This window comes from Podarcis bocagei (assembly GCF_964188305.1).
Source record: "Podarcis bocagei genome assembly, chromosome: 6".
NCBI lineage: Eukaryota > Metazoa > Chordata > Lepidosauria > Squamata > Lacertidae > Podarcis > Podarcis bocagei.
The window spans coordinates 32,560,094-32,574,563 of record NC_138130.1 but is presented as its reverse complement, the minus strand read 5'-3'; the positions used below and the strand labels follow the sequence as shown (position 1 = coordinate 32,574,563).

Sequence of the window (14,470 nt, the reverse complement as noted above, 5' to 3'; positions counted from 1 at the left end):
GCATGTGTCTTCAGCTGTTTAGCTTTCTAAAGTGGAGATACTGGAAGTGAAGACACAGTTAAAATAATGTGAGTGTAGTGTTCTGCCTTGTGGAGGGTCTCTAAACAATTGCGCTAGGTATGCGAGCACAGCAACAACCTCAAGTATAACTCTTGTAAAATTTAAGATGGAAGTGTAGTGCTATTTTTGATGTGTGCATTCTCATTAATAAAACACATATAGATGGCTCTGATATTCTTTTGGTGCACCTTGCGCTGAAAGGCTAGTTCTCTTTAGATGGCTACAGACATTTTAGCCAAAAAACACCCCCAACCTAGTTAATTGCCTCCTTTTCTAGTGAAACAGGCATGTGTTGAAATAAAATGAAACAAACCTAGTAAATCTGCTGGAGTTTCACAGTTGTTTCTGCTATAAATTATGTATATATATTTGGAAACATTCCTGACTCGTGTTGTTCTAATGACATGTATCCACATTTTTATAACTTAGATTAAGTGTCAGCAGATTCTCAACTTTTGAAGGAGAAGATAACAGATATATACAGACTTTTTCAATAGCACTTCTTTTATGCTTTTCCAGAGTGTTAGACCCACACCACAGAATGAAGCTATCACAGTACATTTCAAGCCAATTACACTTCGAGCTTCTGAAAGTAAATATACCAAAGTTGCAAGTATTAGCTTTGACGGTAAGTAAAGGTCTGTTCTGGAAGTTGTATGTTTCTCATTCACTGGATGGGAAGCCTTTTGTCAGCGTATCTGAACATATTTCTTAGTTTGGGGTCCACACTTGCTTTTCTTTTGAACGCAGTTACTGCTTGGAACGAGTTACATAATACTGCTAGGGATGTTGCTGCAGTTGTAGAAGTTTCTTCCTGGTTTTCCCGCAACCCCCACCCCCAAACTCTCAGGAGAGACTTTTCAGGATGCTGCTGGGCAGAGGAGGGGCTGGGAAGGTCTGCTTCCTCCAGCTGCCTTCTTTGAGCTTTCCTCTGAATCCCATCCCATGTGTTTAATCATTCTGTTCAGTGTATATACACAGAGACCAAGAGGGGAGAGCATTTAATGATGACTGTCTACTGAAGTCTTCATCTTTTTTGCTAAAAAGGGGAATCTGTGGCCTTTCTGATGTTGACGAGTGACAGCTCCCAGTAGCCTAGGCCAGCATGGCATTTGGTTAGAATTAACAGAATTTGCAGGCTCATAGGTTTCCCCACCTCTCAGCTAAAAGTTGAAGAAGGGATGTTGCTGTATCACCCACCCTCCTTGAAGCCACTTGAATTCAGCAAGTAGCATAATACTCACATTTTAGAGCTAAACAGTAACTGCACCCTAATATATTACAGGAGTAGCTTAGTTACAAATGTGATCAAAATGGTTTATGATACTTTGTAGTAAATCAAAGCCCCAACAGTGACAGTTTTACTATTAGAGTAAAAATAAATATGTGTCAATTTTGTGTATGAGTCGATAATAGTAACACTGTTTGCTTTTATTTATCTATTTGTATGTACCATATAGCATCGAAAGCAAAACGACCTGCACAGTTTTCAGGAAAAATAACAGTAAAAGCAAAAGAGAAGAGTTACTCAAAACTTGAAATTCCATATCAAGCAGAAGTGTTAGATGGGTAAGATTGCACGGGATACCGTTGTCTTACATTTAACTCACACCTTGTTCCTGTACACAAGTAACTAACCACTTGCATGGCTTCCTGTAGCAAATAAATATGCTTCCAAATGAGTCTTTCTTATAATAGGGACACTGGGTTTAAAGCCTGTGTTATTGTGTGGACACTGCACTGAATTTTTGTGTATTCCGTCCTGGATAAAGAGCTACAAACTGAATCGGAGCCAAAGGATCAGTGTGCAGTGGCCATCACACAGCCCTGTTTAAACAAAGCATGTGACTATTGCCATGAATAGTGCTGGCTTGCACTCAGATAACTTTATTTTGCCCATTGCTCCAAGTGTTAGGGACAGGCTTGAGCAATTGCTTTTTTTACTGTTTCTAACTTCTACATTTATAAGCTAGTATATTCTAATTCTTCCACGTTTTAAGTGCTGGTTATAACTCTTTATTTGCTGGGTAATGTATTTGGTTTCAGACTTCTTTGCTGCTAAATGGAACAAGTTGTATAAATTCTTCAGACCATTATATTTCTCAGTATTGATTTTTAAGTTTTATGTATTTGAATTACACACCTGGCTTGGGCAGGATATGACGATAGGGCATGGGGAATGAATCTGGGTCCTTTGGGTGAATTTAAACTTGCTGATAAGTAAAAGCAGGAATGGGTCTGTGGCCTGCCAATTGGCAGTCCTTCAGGCATTATATGATGTTTCTGAAGTTGAGTAACAATCCAAAAAGAGATCTTAAACTGCTGCTGTTGGATGGAAAACCTGTGGCCCTCCAGATGATATTGGACTACAACTTTGATCGTTCTTCAGCTTTAGTCATATTTGCTAGAGCTGATGGAATTTGAGTCCAACGACATTTGGAGAATCAGGTTCCTCATCTCCGTGCCTAACCAATTTTCTGGTGGTTATTGTGAGTTTTTCTTATAGAGGATTGTACAAATCTCTACTTTTTGGCTTTTTTATATTTTGAAATAGGTACTTAGGATTTGATCATGCAGCCACATTATTTCATATTCGTGACAGTCCGGCAGACTCTGTGGAAAGACCAATCTACTTAACAAACACATTCAATTTTGCAGTCCTCATTCATGATATAATGCTACCAGATGAAATCAAAGAAATATTTAAAGTAAGCCCAATTACGCGCTGAACTATTTTGTTGCTATTAAATGTTACATAAATTGGATTCACTGTTAACCTGGATCATATTTATTCATTATACTAGGTACACAACTTCAGCAAACCAGTTTTAATTCCACCAAATGAATCCAGATATATTTTCACACTTTATTTTGTGGCTTCCTTGTCATCTCTTCACATTGATAACAATATTTTGCTCATTACAAATGCTTCTAAATTTCATCTACCTGTAAGAGCATACACTGGATTTTTAGATGTAAGTATATCAGTTTTTTAAAAAATCTTTTCTGTTTTTAAAGTGAAATGCATTGGATGTGGTTTCTTTGTGTTTCTGGATAACATGTGCTCAGCAGTGAAGCCAAATTCAAACTGTAGTCTTGAATTTGAACCATAAACTGAATACAAATTTGGTAGCTGGTTTATATTTCAGCAGTCTAACGCCTGCTAGAATAGACCTATGGATGGAACCCATTCTCCTCTTTTGCCATGTGGAAGTTCTGCGGGATGTAATATGTGTTAGATATTATTTTTGTAGGTTTGCTGTTTGATTGAAATTGAATTTATAGGAATTACATTACTTTTTAAAAATATATATAAAAGAAACATTAATATGTCTGTATGGGGGGCCTGTTTAAAATGACTGAACTTGGAACTGAACTCATATTTTAATGTGTTGACTCTCTAGCTCTCAGTTACGTATACTGCCAACAAAAACATATTGGCAGCTGCCTTCACTAATTAACATGGGGCACAGTCCACTCAAATGCTCTCCTGTATAGGCCCCTTAAGACTAGGGAGCTTCAGAAAACCATGCTGTTGTGCCTTTTGCATCACTCTTCCATCTTAGCGGGATTTCTACAGAAGAGGAGAATTAGCAGTGAATTGTACTCAGTAGTTTGTTAGACCTGTTTTGTCTTTCACTCAGTCACCTTTAATAGTGCCTTGCCTTATCTCATGATAGGTCAGCATCTGGTTGCCCAATAGAATGAATAAAAGGTAGATGTGTTTCCCAGCAATTGTAGCACTTTCTGTGTAATCGGCAGATTGTATCCCTGAAAACCAAATACAGATTCTTCAGTCCCAGATCTTATGGGCTACTTGTCCAAAATAAGGGGGGGGGGGGAGGAACCAACATGTTAGAACTGGTGGTAGTACTTCTGAGCCCTTGCAGTAACAGATATATGAGCTGCCTGTCCCTAATGCAGTTGATGCTCTTCCGTTTTTCTAGTATTTTGTATTGCCCCCAAGACCTGAAGAACAGATAATAGATTTTGGTATATTGAGTGCCACAGAAACAAGTAGTATTCTGCTTGCAATCATGAACAGCAATCCAATTCAGGTAAGAGACATTCTTTTATTTGTTGTTTGTTTGTTTTACTTAAATGGCATATCTGTTTAATTTATTACTAAAACTATTGTGCCCTTTTAAAGTTGGCTATAAAAAGCTGGCATGTGATAGGTGATGGTTTGACCATGGAACTCCTTGCTGCTGAAAAAGGCAACAGAACCACAATAATTGCAAGTCTTCCAGACTTGGAAAAGGCCAATGCATTGGATCAAACTTCGGTAAGTAACACATATTTTACTTATTACAGTTATGTGTGGCATATGGACAAAAGATGCAAATCTTATCACTAAGTAAAAAGAAGCGGGGGGGTCACCACATCTGCTTATGTCCAGTGCTTTTTTGAGAGGACGGTGTTGCAGGGAGACGCATACCCCTAAACAGTTTGTGAATCTTTGTACTTTTGTCCATTTGCTGTATTTATTTTTCCCGATCTGAACTATAAAATGGTGGTTTTCTTGAGTCTAAATGAGAGTACCCCTAAACATTTTTTTTTAGAAAAAAAGCACTCCTTATGTCTATGTATAGACATGGTGCTAGCTATTTTTATATGTAGACAAACACCCCACACATATCCACATCTGGAGGAAAAAAGCGAACAATGAGAGGTGCCTCTGTGAGAGATTAACTGCTGAAAATAAATAGTGGAGAGTGTTTTACTTAAGCGGTAAGCAAAACATTACTCTTTGTATTTCAACATGAAGCCCTTTCAGATAACTGTGTGTGTGCATTTTTGTTACAGTGACCGGGTTTTTTTGTTGTCTGTTGGAAGAATGTGAGATTAAAGCAATGAAGCAACTATATAATTCTGTTCTACAGGTAACATTGATGCCTGGTTCATACACTGTATTCAGAGTAAGATTATTACCAAAAGAACTTGAAGGGATTCATGATGGGGCTATACAAATCACAACTGATTATGAGGTACTCTTACGTTTATATTGATCCTAAAAGTAATGTGCATGGAAATAGAAAAGAAAAGGATTGGGAGGGGGTCCTGGCTTTTAGCTGTTGTGATGGCAAATGCAGTTGGTTAGTTTCCTCTCTGGCAGTATATTTGGCACTGGCTAGTGTATGTGACAGTTTAGGTGTGTAACCTTTCAGGAATTTCAGAAGATGGTTTTAATTGTTCTTCATTTGGTATGCCCATCATGCTTGCTTTCTGAAAACTAAATGATGATCATCTGGTATTTCCTATACCATATCTATAGAAGGATGCAGAACTACTTGAAGATTAATAAAGATGTATAGAAGGCAGTCAACCTATTTCTGATTCTCAGCATATAAGCTTGCAGATAATTTCAGAAGAGAGCAGTTGAGATTTTTGTTGGGCTTATGTGCTCATCTTATAAAAACAGATTTTAGATTTTTGCACAAGTATGCTAGCAGAAATGGCTTTGTGCTAATGCAGCGGAGGGAAACCTTTTTGGATGAAACCCATAGTCTAAAACATATTGATAAGAGTTAACGTAAATGTTGCGTTTAAGCTACTATTCTTTTTCTCTTTTTTTGCAGATTTTAACCATTCCTGTGAAGGCTGTAATTGCTGTAGGGTCATTGATGTGCTCCCCAAAACACATTCTTCTTCCACCTTCTTTTCCAGTAAGATAATATATTTTGAAGAATTTCTAACAGTTTCTTCTTGCTTTTAACCATCATTATGAAAAAGTAAACAAACTGATTTTAGCCATGCTACCGGAGTTTATCTCACACCCCATCACTGGGAAGGCATTTTAACCTCAGATTCTCTTGTTTTTCATAGAGCCTGGGATGTGTCCCCAGCCTTTGTTTCTCATTGCTATAGGGTAATTGAATCAGTCAGTGGTAAGAACTAGCATATGTTAACTCCATCAATCCATATGTCTGAAATCATGAACAACTGCTGCTGAAATACGAGACGGGTTTTTTTCCAAAGGAAGTTGGCTGCTGTTTTGATACACTACAGTCCTAAACACAGAGAAGCATAGAAATCAAACCCTTAGTTGCTCCTTGCACAACCTCTCAGAATAATTGAGACCATGTAGCAGTTACCTTGGAGTATATCTTTTGCCAGATCTTTATTAGAGGATTGGAAATCTGTGTGGCAGGATTCAATTACGGGCAGTCACTTTTTGAAAAGAATGTGCTATTTCCAAGTCCCTGCCTAGTCCAAAACTGAATACTTATCTTCTGTGGGAGCGGGTGGTGCTGTGGTCTAAACCACTGAGGCTCTTGGGCTTGCTGATCAGAAGGTCAGATCCGTGTGATGGGGTGAGCTCCCGTTCCTCTGTCCCAGCTTCTGCCAACCTAGCACTTCAAAAGCACACCAGTGCAAGTAGAAAAATAGGTACTGCTGCGGCGGAAAGGTAAACAGTGTTTCTGTGTGCTCTGGCTTCTGTCACAGTGTTCCGATGTGTCAGAAGCGGTTTAGCCATGCTGGCCACATGACCCGGAAGCTGTCAGCCTGAACACCGGCTCCCTCGGCCTGAAGTGAGATGAGCACCGCACTCCATAGTCACCTTTGACTGGACTTACCGTATTTTTCGCCCTATAGGACACACTTTTCCCCCTCCAAAAATGAAGGGGAAATGTGTGTGTGCGCTGAAGCCTGGAGAGCGAGAGGGGTCGGTGCGCACCGACCCCTCTCGCTCTCCAGGCTTCAGGAAGCTCCGCGCCGGGCACTGGAGGGTTGCGCGGAGCTGCCTGCACTCCCGGGCGCGCAGCCAGAGCGATGCCGAAGCTGAGCGCAGCTTCGGCATCGCTCTGGCTCCCGTTCTGGGGGCTGGGGTCGGGGGAAGCTCGGGCTTCCCCGGCCCCGTGCCTGTACGGGGGGGAAATATATATTTTTTTGCTTTATCCCCCCCCCCCCAAATCTAGGTGCGTCCTATGGGCCGGAGCGTCCAATAGGGCGAAAAATACGGTAACCATCCAGGGTCCTTTCCCTTTCTCTTTTATTTATCCTTCCTTTCCTGGTTTTTGTATGGTGGCATTTTAAATCTTGCAGTTGCATTTGTGGTATCTTTATAATTCCCTTTTAAACACAAAAATGAGAAAAGAGGAAAGAGAACTTTGTTTGAGAGTGCCTTATGGAGGTGGCTGTTTTTATTGTATTCTGGTAAGAAAATTTTTCATAGTCTCTTTTTTAATACGCCACTCCATTGGATTGTAAAAGAGAGGAGGAAGGGACATTTTTTCTACATTGAGCACATAATGTAGCTATAAAATGCACCACTATTTTCAGTCCAAGGTAGCTTCATGGAGCTGGAAAAACGTTTTATTATTTCCTGAGACTAAAGCCTGCAGTTTTGTTTAATTCTTCCTGCTTTATTTTCTATTAAGAACTGGGATAGAAAGTGTGAGAGAAATAGTTGAGCCTCATAGAGATGTTTAAAGTAAGTTCCTCTGAAATGTATAAGGTTCTAGATGCAAAATATTACTATGTTAGCTTTTCCTTTATGCAGCCACTCTCGCTAATTTTAAGTAACTGAATTTACCTCCCTCTGTTCCTAATTTACGGGGGTGATTTCTGGCAATTGTTGGGTGTTTAATGAAGGACCTACAAATTAACCTGGCAATAAGATTTTATTTGAACTTTGAATACAGTGGGAGCAGATAATGGAAGTGGCTAATGCTCATGATATTATATCGACAACTTGTGATGCAGGACAGGAAACACAGACTGGTCTTCCTCTGTAGAACATGTCCCCTCATTTCAGTCTGTTTCCTTCCTTTGGCATTTCTGCAAAAAAAAAATAATTATTATTTTTTAAACCAATTGGTTGACTAGTAACATTGCATGATATTTTTTCTTAATGTGTGCAGTATCGTATCTCTAAATTGAAAAGGTTTGAATGAGGAGGTTATAGGAAAATAACGTAGATGGAATAACTCAGAGCAACCTTAGTCTATATTACCAGGGGTGCTAAAAACTTTGCAATCATGGGCACAAAGATGTGTAAAAAAACCACACAATTGTACATACTTTCTTTCTTAGGGTAAGACTGTTCATCAGAGTTTGAGCATCATGAGCTCTTTCTCACAGAAGGTAAAAATACAACAGATCCGTTCACTATCAGAAGATGTTCGGTTTTATTACAAGAGATTACGAAGTAACAAAGAAGATCTGGAGCCAGGGAAAAAATCCAAGGTTCGAGCACTATGAATATTCTTCAGAATTACGTAACTATGTTTAAAAATAGAGATATTTCACAGTTTTGCATTCCTAAGAGGGGTCTTTTTAAATTCTTGGTTGCTGCTGCTTATATTTTTCAGATTGCAAATGTTTACTTTGACCCTGGTTTACAATGTGGGAATCACTGTTATGTGGGGTTGCCTTTTCTGAGTAAAGGTAAGTAATTTTAATATCTTTTAAACACCCTTAACATTCTAGATATTGAAGATGTTAAGGTGAAATTTATGTTTCTCTTTTCTAGCTGAATCAAAATTACAACACAGTACATCTATGCAAGAAGATGCATGGGATTCAGATTGGGATTTGCATGATAATCTGTTCAGAGAATGGATTGGAGTAAGAGATCACTCAGGCAATCAGTGAGTGTTTTAAAATAAGGAATGGCTTTCTGGTTGGTTACTGAAATTCAGGGAATCTTAATTGCTTGGCAACATTGTTTGAGAAGTGTTGCAGTAGTCAATAAATGGGTTGGAAATATAAATGAAACAGTAAACAATTCTTTATTAGCTTCCAAATGCAGCTAATAAACTTGTAATGGAACTGAAGGCTACTCCAAGAATACTGAAGAAATTATCCTAGCTTACTGCAGTTATCGTTTTTTTAAAAAATTCTTATTATGTAGAATCATGAAACTGAGTATGTCTATGTGCATGTGAATTCCATGAAATATTATGGTTTTAGTTTTGAAGCTTGATATTAATTTTTCTTCATGCTAAATTACATTGCTGGTCTAGATTAAGTGCTGTATTTGAAGTGGACACAGATCTCCAGAAGGCTGTGACTTCCAAAATCACAGCAGAATTGGCATGGCCATCTCTACTTGGCTCACTGCGCCATTTGGATTTTTCACTTACCAACACAAACAGTTCATCTGTAAGTCTTGGCATTGTCAATGTAGTACTAAGAACACAAAAGTTAATATTGAAAATGATTTCCTATATTTGCTACTTTGGGACAATAAGTCTGAATCTAAACCTGTTCCGCCAGGAGGAAGAAATTCTTCTAGAAAATCCAGCAGATGTTCCTGTTTTTGTTCAGCTTCTTCCCATAGCACTATATTCCAATCCATCAGTCTTCGTAGATAAGCTATTGGACCGGTAAGTGGTGGTAAAAAGTGGTGCTTGCAAGGAGATAATGTTGAGGGCTGGGTTTAGGGTAGATGTGCTTGCCTATCTTCTTTGCTCTTAAAATAGAGCCCCTTGAATGCTACTTTCTACATGAATTGAGGCAGACCTGCAATTTAAATACCAGTCTACTCTATTAAATTCATACAACTTCAGTTATCAGATATATTATGTATTGTATGTCATATAAGATGTTATTTCTAGTATTCATAATAGTTTTATTGTATGATAACATAAACCAACATTTCTCCCCCATCAGATATAATCCCAACAAGCCATTGCCGCAGAACAGAAACAAAAATTATTTGTGCACCTTATTTCTTCTTAAAGTGAATCTAAATATTTTTCCAGAGTACTCGGCCGCACCTAACTATGTGCTTTTCTTTCAGGTTTAACTTGACTAAGCCTGCAAACTTCAATTTGAAGACGCTAGAATTTCAAGTCTCTCGAAACTGTGTAAGTAATCCTTTAAAACCCAGTTTTGTTCTACCCAGTTCTTAATACTGAGCTGCTGTTAGTACAGTTATTACGAGCATAAGCATGGTTTGCAAAATAGTCACAAGCCATAGGCTGCCATTACATTCAAACCACTAAATTATGGTTTGCACTCAAATGCTATTAATTTAATTGGAGCATGCACAGCAGGAAAAAGGGCATGGGTTCAATGCTTAGTTCTTGTAGTGCCAAACCATAATTGGATGTTAGGTTGAAACAAAGCCATAGCTTTGCTAGTGCTTTTACTGAACACCTGACTGCATGTGAACAACCTCGGTTTACACTTTATCCCAGTGGTTCCTGTGCATTGGATTGCAGCCTGTAGCTGTTGGTTAGGGGTTCAGTCTCTTTATATTCCTGAAATGACCTTTGCTTTTATAGTTGGCTACAGTAGCAAATCCTCTTGTTACCCTTGCCTTTCTCTCTGCTTATCACAATCAAGTGATCCAGACACTTAAGTGCCTTCTCAGTCTGCTACGATTTCTCTGTTAGATTGTTCCCTTAGCCCTTCCCTCCCTATTTAAATTTAGATTTGAAAGCTCCTTTTAGTAATAGGTACCTGCCTTTTGTTGGTTAGTCTATAAAGCTGTCAGGTACACAGGTTGTGCTATATAGATAAGAATTAGGTTCATATATTTGCTTTTCATATATTTAAAATGAGAGTTTAAAAATATGCAGCGTTTTACAGAGCTACAAGCTAGGCACTGATTAAAAGTATGCAAACTTTCTAACCTTTTAATTTTATTTGTCTTCCTCTTTCAAGGGTCATGCGTTGCAAAGCGTCACAGGATTTACGGAGGGCTTGTCTCGGCAGTCGGTTTTAAACATAATTTTAAAGCCTGGGGAAAGAAAATCTGTCAAAGTGAAGTTTACTCCAGTTCTTAATAAAACAGTTTCATCGCTAATCATTATCAGGTATATGTAGATCTTCGGAATTGCTTTAACTAACAGGGATGTTCAAATTTAGAGCTACATTTTTCCAGCCATCTGCGGGACACATTGATTGCTTTCAAGATGAACTATAGTGGCAGTTTGGTTATATGTGAGAAGTTCTATACAACTGAATGCAATGTAATTTAACATACATAAGTCTTAAGGGTCAGCTCATACAACCTGGCTGTCTCTATGAGATGCTGATGCTTCACCATAGACTTTGCTCATGCTTGCTCAGCTGCAAAATCATCCCCATGATCATGTTGAGCCAGAAGCAGGATAACAGCTTGGGACACCTAGGAGTGTATGGATAGGCACACCCACATTTTGACTGACCACATGGCCCCACTAACTTGCATGGTCACAGCTTCTTTTTAAGCCACTGTGATGACACAAATGGGAATGGATGAATGTGTCCACTCCTTTTAGAAGTTCATTAGTTCATTTAATGTTTTATCTCAATCCTGCAAGCTGACCATGCACTGAGGCAATTGTGTAGGAACCACCAACTGCATGAAATAAACGAGGCTTGCACAAAAATTAGCAAGGTTCAAATGGCAAAAGATGTTCAGCAGCATTTAGGATAGCACACAAAGTGCTACTTCAGATGTGCCCAATGACTTGTGGAACCCAGTAGGACAGATTCCTTTGAAAAGCAGACCCCAAAGCAGCATCACACACATAAATTGCCAGGAACGTGTTACACTGCTGCTACTGTTCAGGGAACTTAATGGGGGGAAATGCCATGCAGTGGCTCCTGGCCTCCATCTCCTTAGTTAATGCATGATATTATTTATTAATAACTTGAGAAAATTAGCATTATAGCTTTTATCCATAGCAGTAGCTTTATTTCAAAACCAGTAAGTTAGAATCAATTTGTGGAGTAGGGAAAGACAATGTCTATGTATTAGTTTGTTTTATTGGTTTTATAAAACTCGTTACTGGCTTTTCATCAAATAACCCCAATATAGCTAGAAACAGTAGAGTTCTTAATAATTTCATAATGCTTTCTTTGGCTTTTCTCCCCTACAGAAATAATTTGACTGTAATAGAAGCTATAATGGTTAAAGGACAAGGAACAACAGAGAGCATGAGGATTGCAGGCAAGCCACCTGGGCCGGGCAGTTCTTTACGCTTTAAAATCACGGAAGCATTATTAAAAGACTGCACTGAAAGTAAGTCTTCTGTGGTGAAGCCAAACATCAAATCCCATGCAAGAGTGTGTGAGAAAGAAACTAGACAATCTCGTATTTTAAAAGCAAGAATGAAAGAAGTGAAAGTAACTGAAGTAGCTTTGTGAAACCAGTTGAGCCATATGCTGACACCATTTTCTTGTTAAATAGTAGTCTAATTTTAACTGCATTTTCCTCTTTATTTCAGAAACGAAATTAAAGGAACCAAACTTCACATTGAAAAGAACGTTCAAGGTGGAGAATACGGGGCAGCTTCAAGTTAATATAAAATCCATAGAAATCAGTGGATATTCATGTGAAGGATATGGATTTAAAGTAGTTAACTGTAAAGAATTTGCACTAAGTTCCAATGCCTCTAAAGAGATTGTCGTATTGTAAGTTAACTTATGTTGAAGACTGGCACCATTTTCAGTTTATGGGGCAGCGGGTGGTTGGAGTACCTAGCATTGTATATAGAAAATGCTCTTTTTATATAGTTTGCCAGAGGTTCCTGGAGCACACTGAACACCTTCTTTACACAGATTTCTTCTACGTAAATGAAACCCGTCAAGCCGTTTACCCCTTCAGTTTAGATAAATTTATGTAAGCTGTAACAGTGCTATGTACAAATATCTCTCAACAAGCTAAGATACGAATGAATTTCATGCACTTACTTGTCTCCCCACTTGTGTGAAGGGAAGAGCAAAAGAGCTACATGTGGATATAAGATACACTCATGTGTATCTTGGTTTAATAATGCACACAGTGGCTCTGCCTGAGGGATAGGGAACCAGCAGCCCACGGGGCAGAGACAACCCATGGAGCCTACTTCCTCTGGCCCCTCCCTGCCCTCTCCTAGCAACAATTATGCTTGAACAAAAGTTTATATTAGAGTCAGATGAAGTATGTGTCAAGTGGTGTATAGCAGAAGTTGCATGAGCCTACCCATCAGTCTCAAAGATAATAGCCTTTTCCTTTATGTTAATGGCCATTACATTTTCTTTATTTGTCATGAAATACTAACCGCACCATCATATTTGATACAGTTACTGAAGAGCCGAATGGGTTGGGGTTAGGACTCTCATTGCGTGACGGAGACAGGAGAGCAAAGAACTCTGGGAGGCGAGCACAGTCCCCTTCAGTTTTTTTCTCTCCTGCCTGACGATTCAGGTCATTTTCTCCCGGCGCTCTCTGATTTTCTCTGTCAGCCAAGTGCTAACAAATAAGAGATAATTCTATCATATTCCTAAGCACCACATTTCTATTTTCATTTATCTCCATAAATGATTTTTATTTCTACTTACCCCCATAAAGATGCACTCTGTGTGCACAGTTAATATTGGCATGTGCAGAACTTATTAAATTATAAGAATTAAATTGCAGCATTAAAATCTGCAGAGAGTTTGAATCTAGATTTAGTCATAATTAAACAACCCCATTGAAATCAGTGGGTCTGGGCCTAGATCAAACCGTTTTTGTTAGGAATGGGGGATGTTTAAGTGCAAAAATGTGAGTCCCCACTTCTCCTTTCAAGATCTTTGCATCATGACTTTAATCTAAATTCAAAAAGTAACTATTATTAGATGCTTATTTGATCTGCTATAGATGGGGATGTTGAATCCTAGATTGACTCTAATGTAACTGGAACGTGTGGATTTGCTATCAAGTGTATATATATAATCTAGATAAACATTAACAATCCTTTACTCTCAACAGGTTTACACCAGATTTCACAACTTCCAGAGTCATTCGTGAACTGAAACTAACCACAACAGGAGGTTCTGAGTTTATGTTCATATTAAATGCATCCCTTCCCTATCATATGTTAGCAACTTGTGCAGAAGCTCTGCCCAGGCCCAATTGGGAGCTGGCACTGTACGTATTAGTCTCAGGAATAATGAGGTACTATACATATTTTTTTAATAGTTTTTTATAATATACATGTATTTCTATGTTAATAAATCAAATATGTTAAGAAAATGCCATAATATTTTGCTTTGAATATGCATATGTAAGAAATCTTACCTAAACAATATATGTTGGTTGTCAACAGTGTTGCAGTGGGGCTTACAACCAGAATATGCAGACAGCAGAAAGCAAAAGTCACATTTTATCTGAATAAACTCATTAGCTCCTGTTGCATAACCATCTGCATTTAATTGTAATAACTAGTGGGAAACTAGTGGGAAAACCTCTCCAAATCCCATGAACATGGAAATTTGTTGACAGTTACAGCACATGATATACCAGTAGCAGTTCTGTTGAGAGTTGGTATATGCAAAACATGGAGTCGCATAGTAGTTGATCTTAGAGAGATAGATTGAACAGACAGATGTCTTATTATTTTAATAACTTCTTACAAATGAGCTAAAAGCAGTTGAAACGAGTGTGAGTCAGTTTCTTACCGCATATCCCATTTCAGCAAACACAGTAAGCTGGGAAACTCCTGGG

At 38.5% G+C, this 14,470-nt stretch overlaps 1 protein-coding gene across 1 annotated transcript in view; it reads left to right on the top strand.

Annotated features, from left to right (window-relative positions):
• Positions 1 to 14,470, top strand: part of TMEM131 (transmembrane protein 131) — a 69,178-nt gene that overhangs the window by 42,121 nt on the left and 12,587 nt on the right. The window contains exons 12-29 of the mRNA XM_081196912.1: positions 580 to 688; positions 1,521 to 1,629; positions 2,615 to 2,768; positions 2,865 to 3,035; positions 4,008 to 4,118; positions 4,211 to 4,345; positions 4,944 to 5,048; positions 5,640 to 5,726; positions 8,098 to 8,250; positions 8,376 to 8,451; positions 8,537 to 8,654; positions 9,030 to 9,168; positions 9,283 to 9,392; positions 9,809 to 9,875; positions 10,678 to 10,829; positions 11,880 to 12,022; positions 12,228 to 12,414; positions 13,736 to 13,921. Of these exons, the coding sequence (XP_081053038.1) occupies positions 580 to 688; positions 1,521 to 1,629; positions 2,615 to 2,768; positions 2,865 to 3,035; positions 4,008 to 4,118; positions 4,211 to 4,345; positions 4,944 to 5,048; positions 5,640 to 5,726; positions 8,098 to 8,250; positions 8,376 to 8,451; positions 8,537 to 8,654; positions 9,030 to 9,168; positions 9,283 to 9,392; positions 9,809 to 9,875; positions 10,678 to 10,829; positions 11,880 to 12,022; positions 12,228 to 12,414; positions 13,736 to 13,921 (2,312 nt within the window). The remainder of the gene's footprint in view (positions 1 to 579; positions 689 to 1,520; positions 1,630 to 2,614; positions 2,769 to 2,864; positions 3,036 to 4,007; positions 4,119 to 4,210; positions 4,346 to 4,943; positions 5,049 to 5,639; positions 5,727 to 8,097; positions 8,251 to 8,375; positions 8,452 to 8,536; positions 8,655 to 9,029; positions 9,169 to 9,282; positions 9,393 to 9,808; positions 9,876 to 10,677; positions 10,830 to 11,879; positions 12,023 to 12,227; positions 12,415 to 13,735; positions 13,922 to 14,470) is intronic.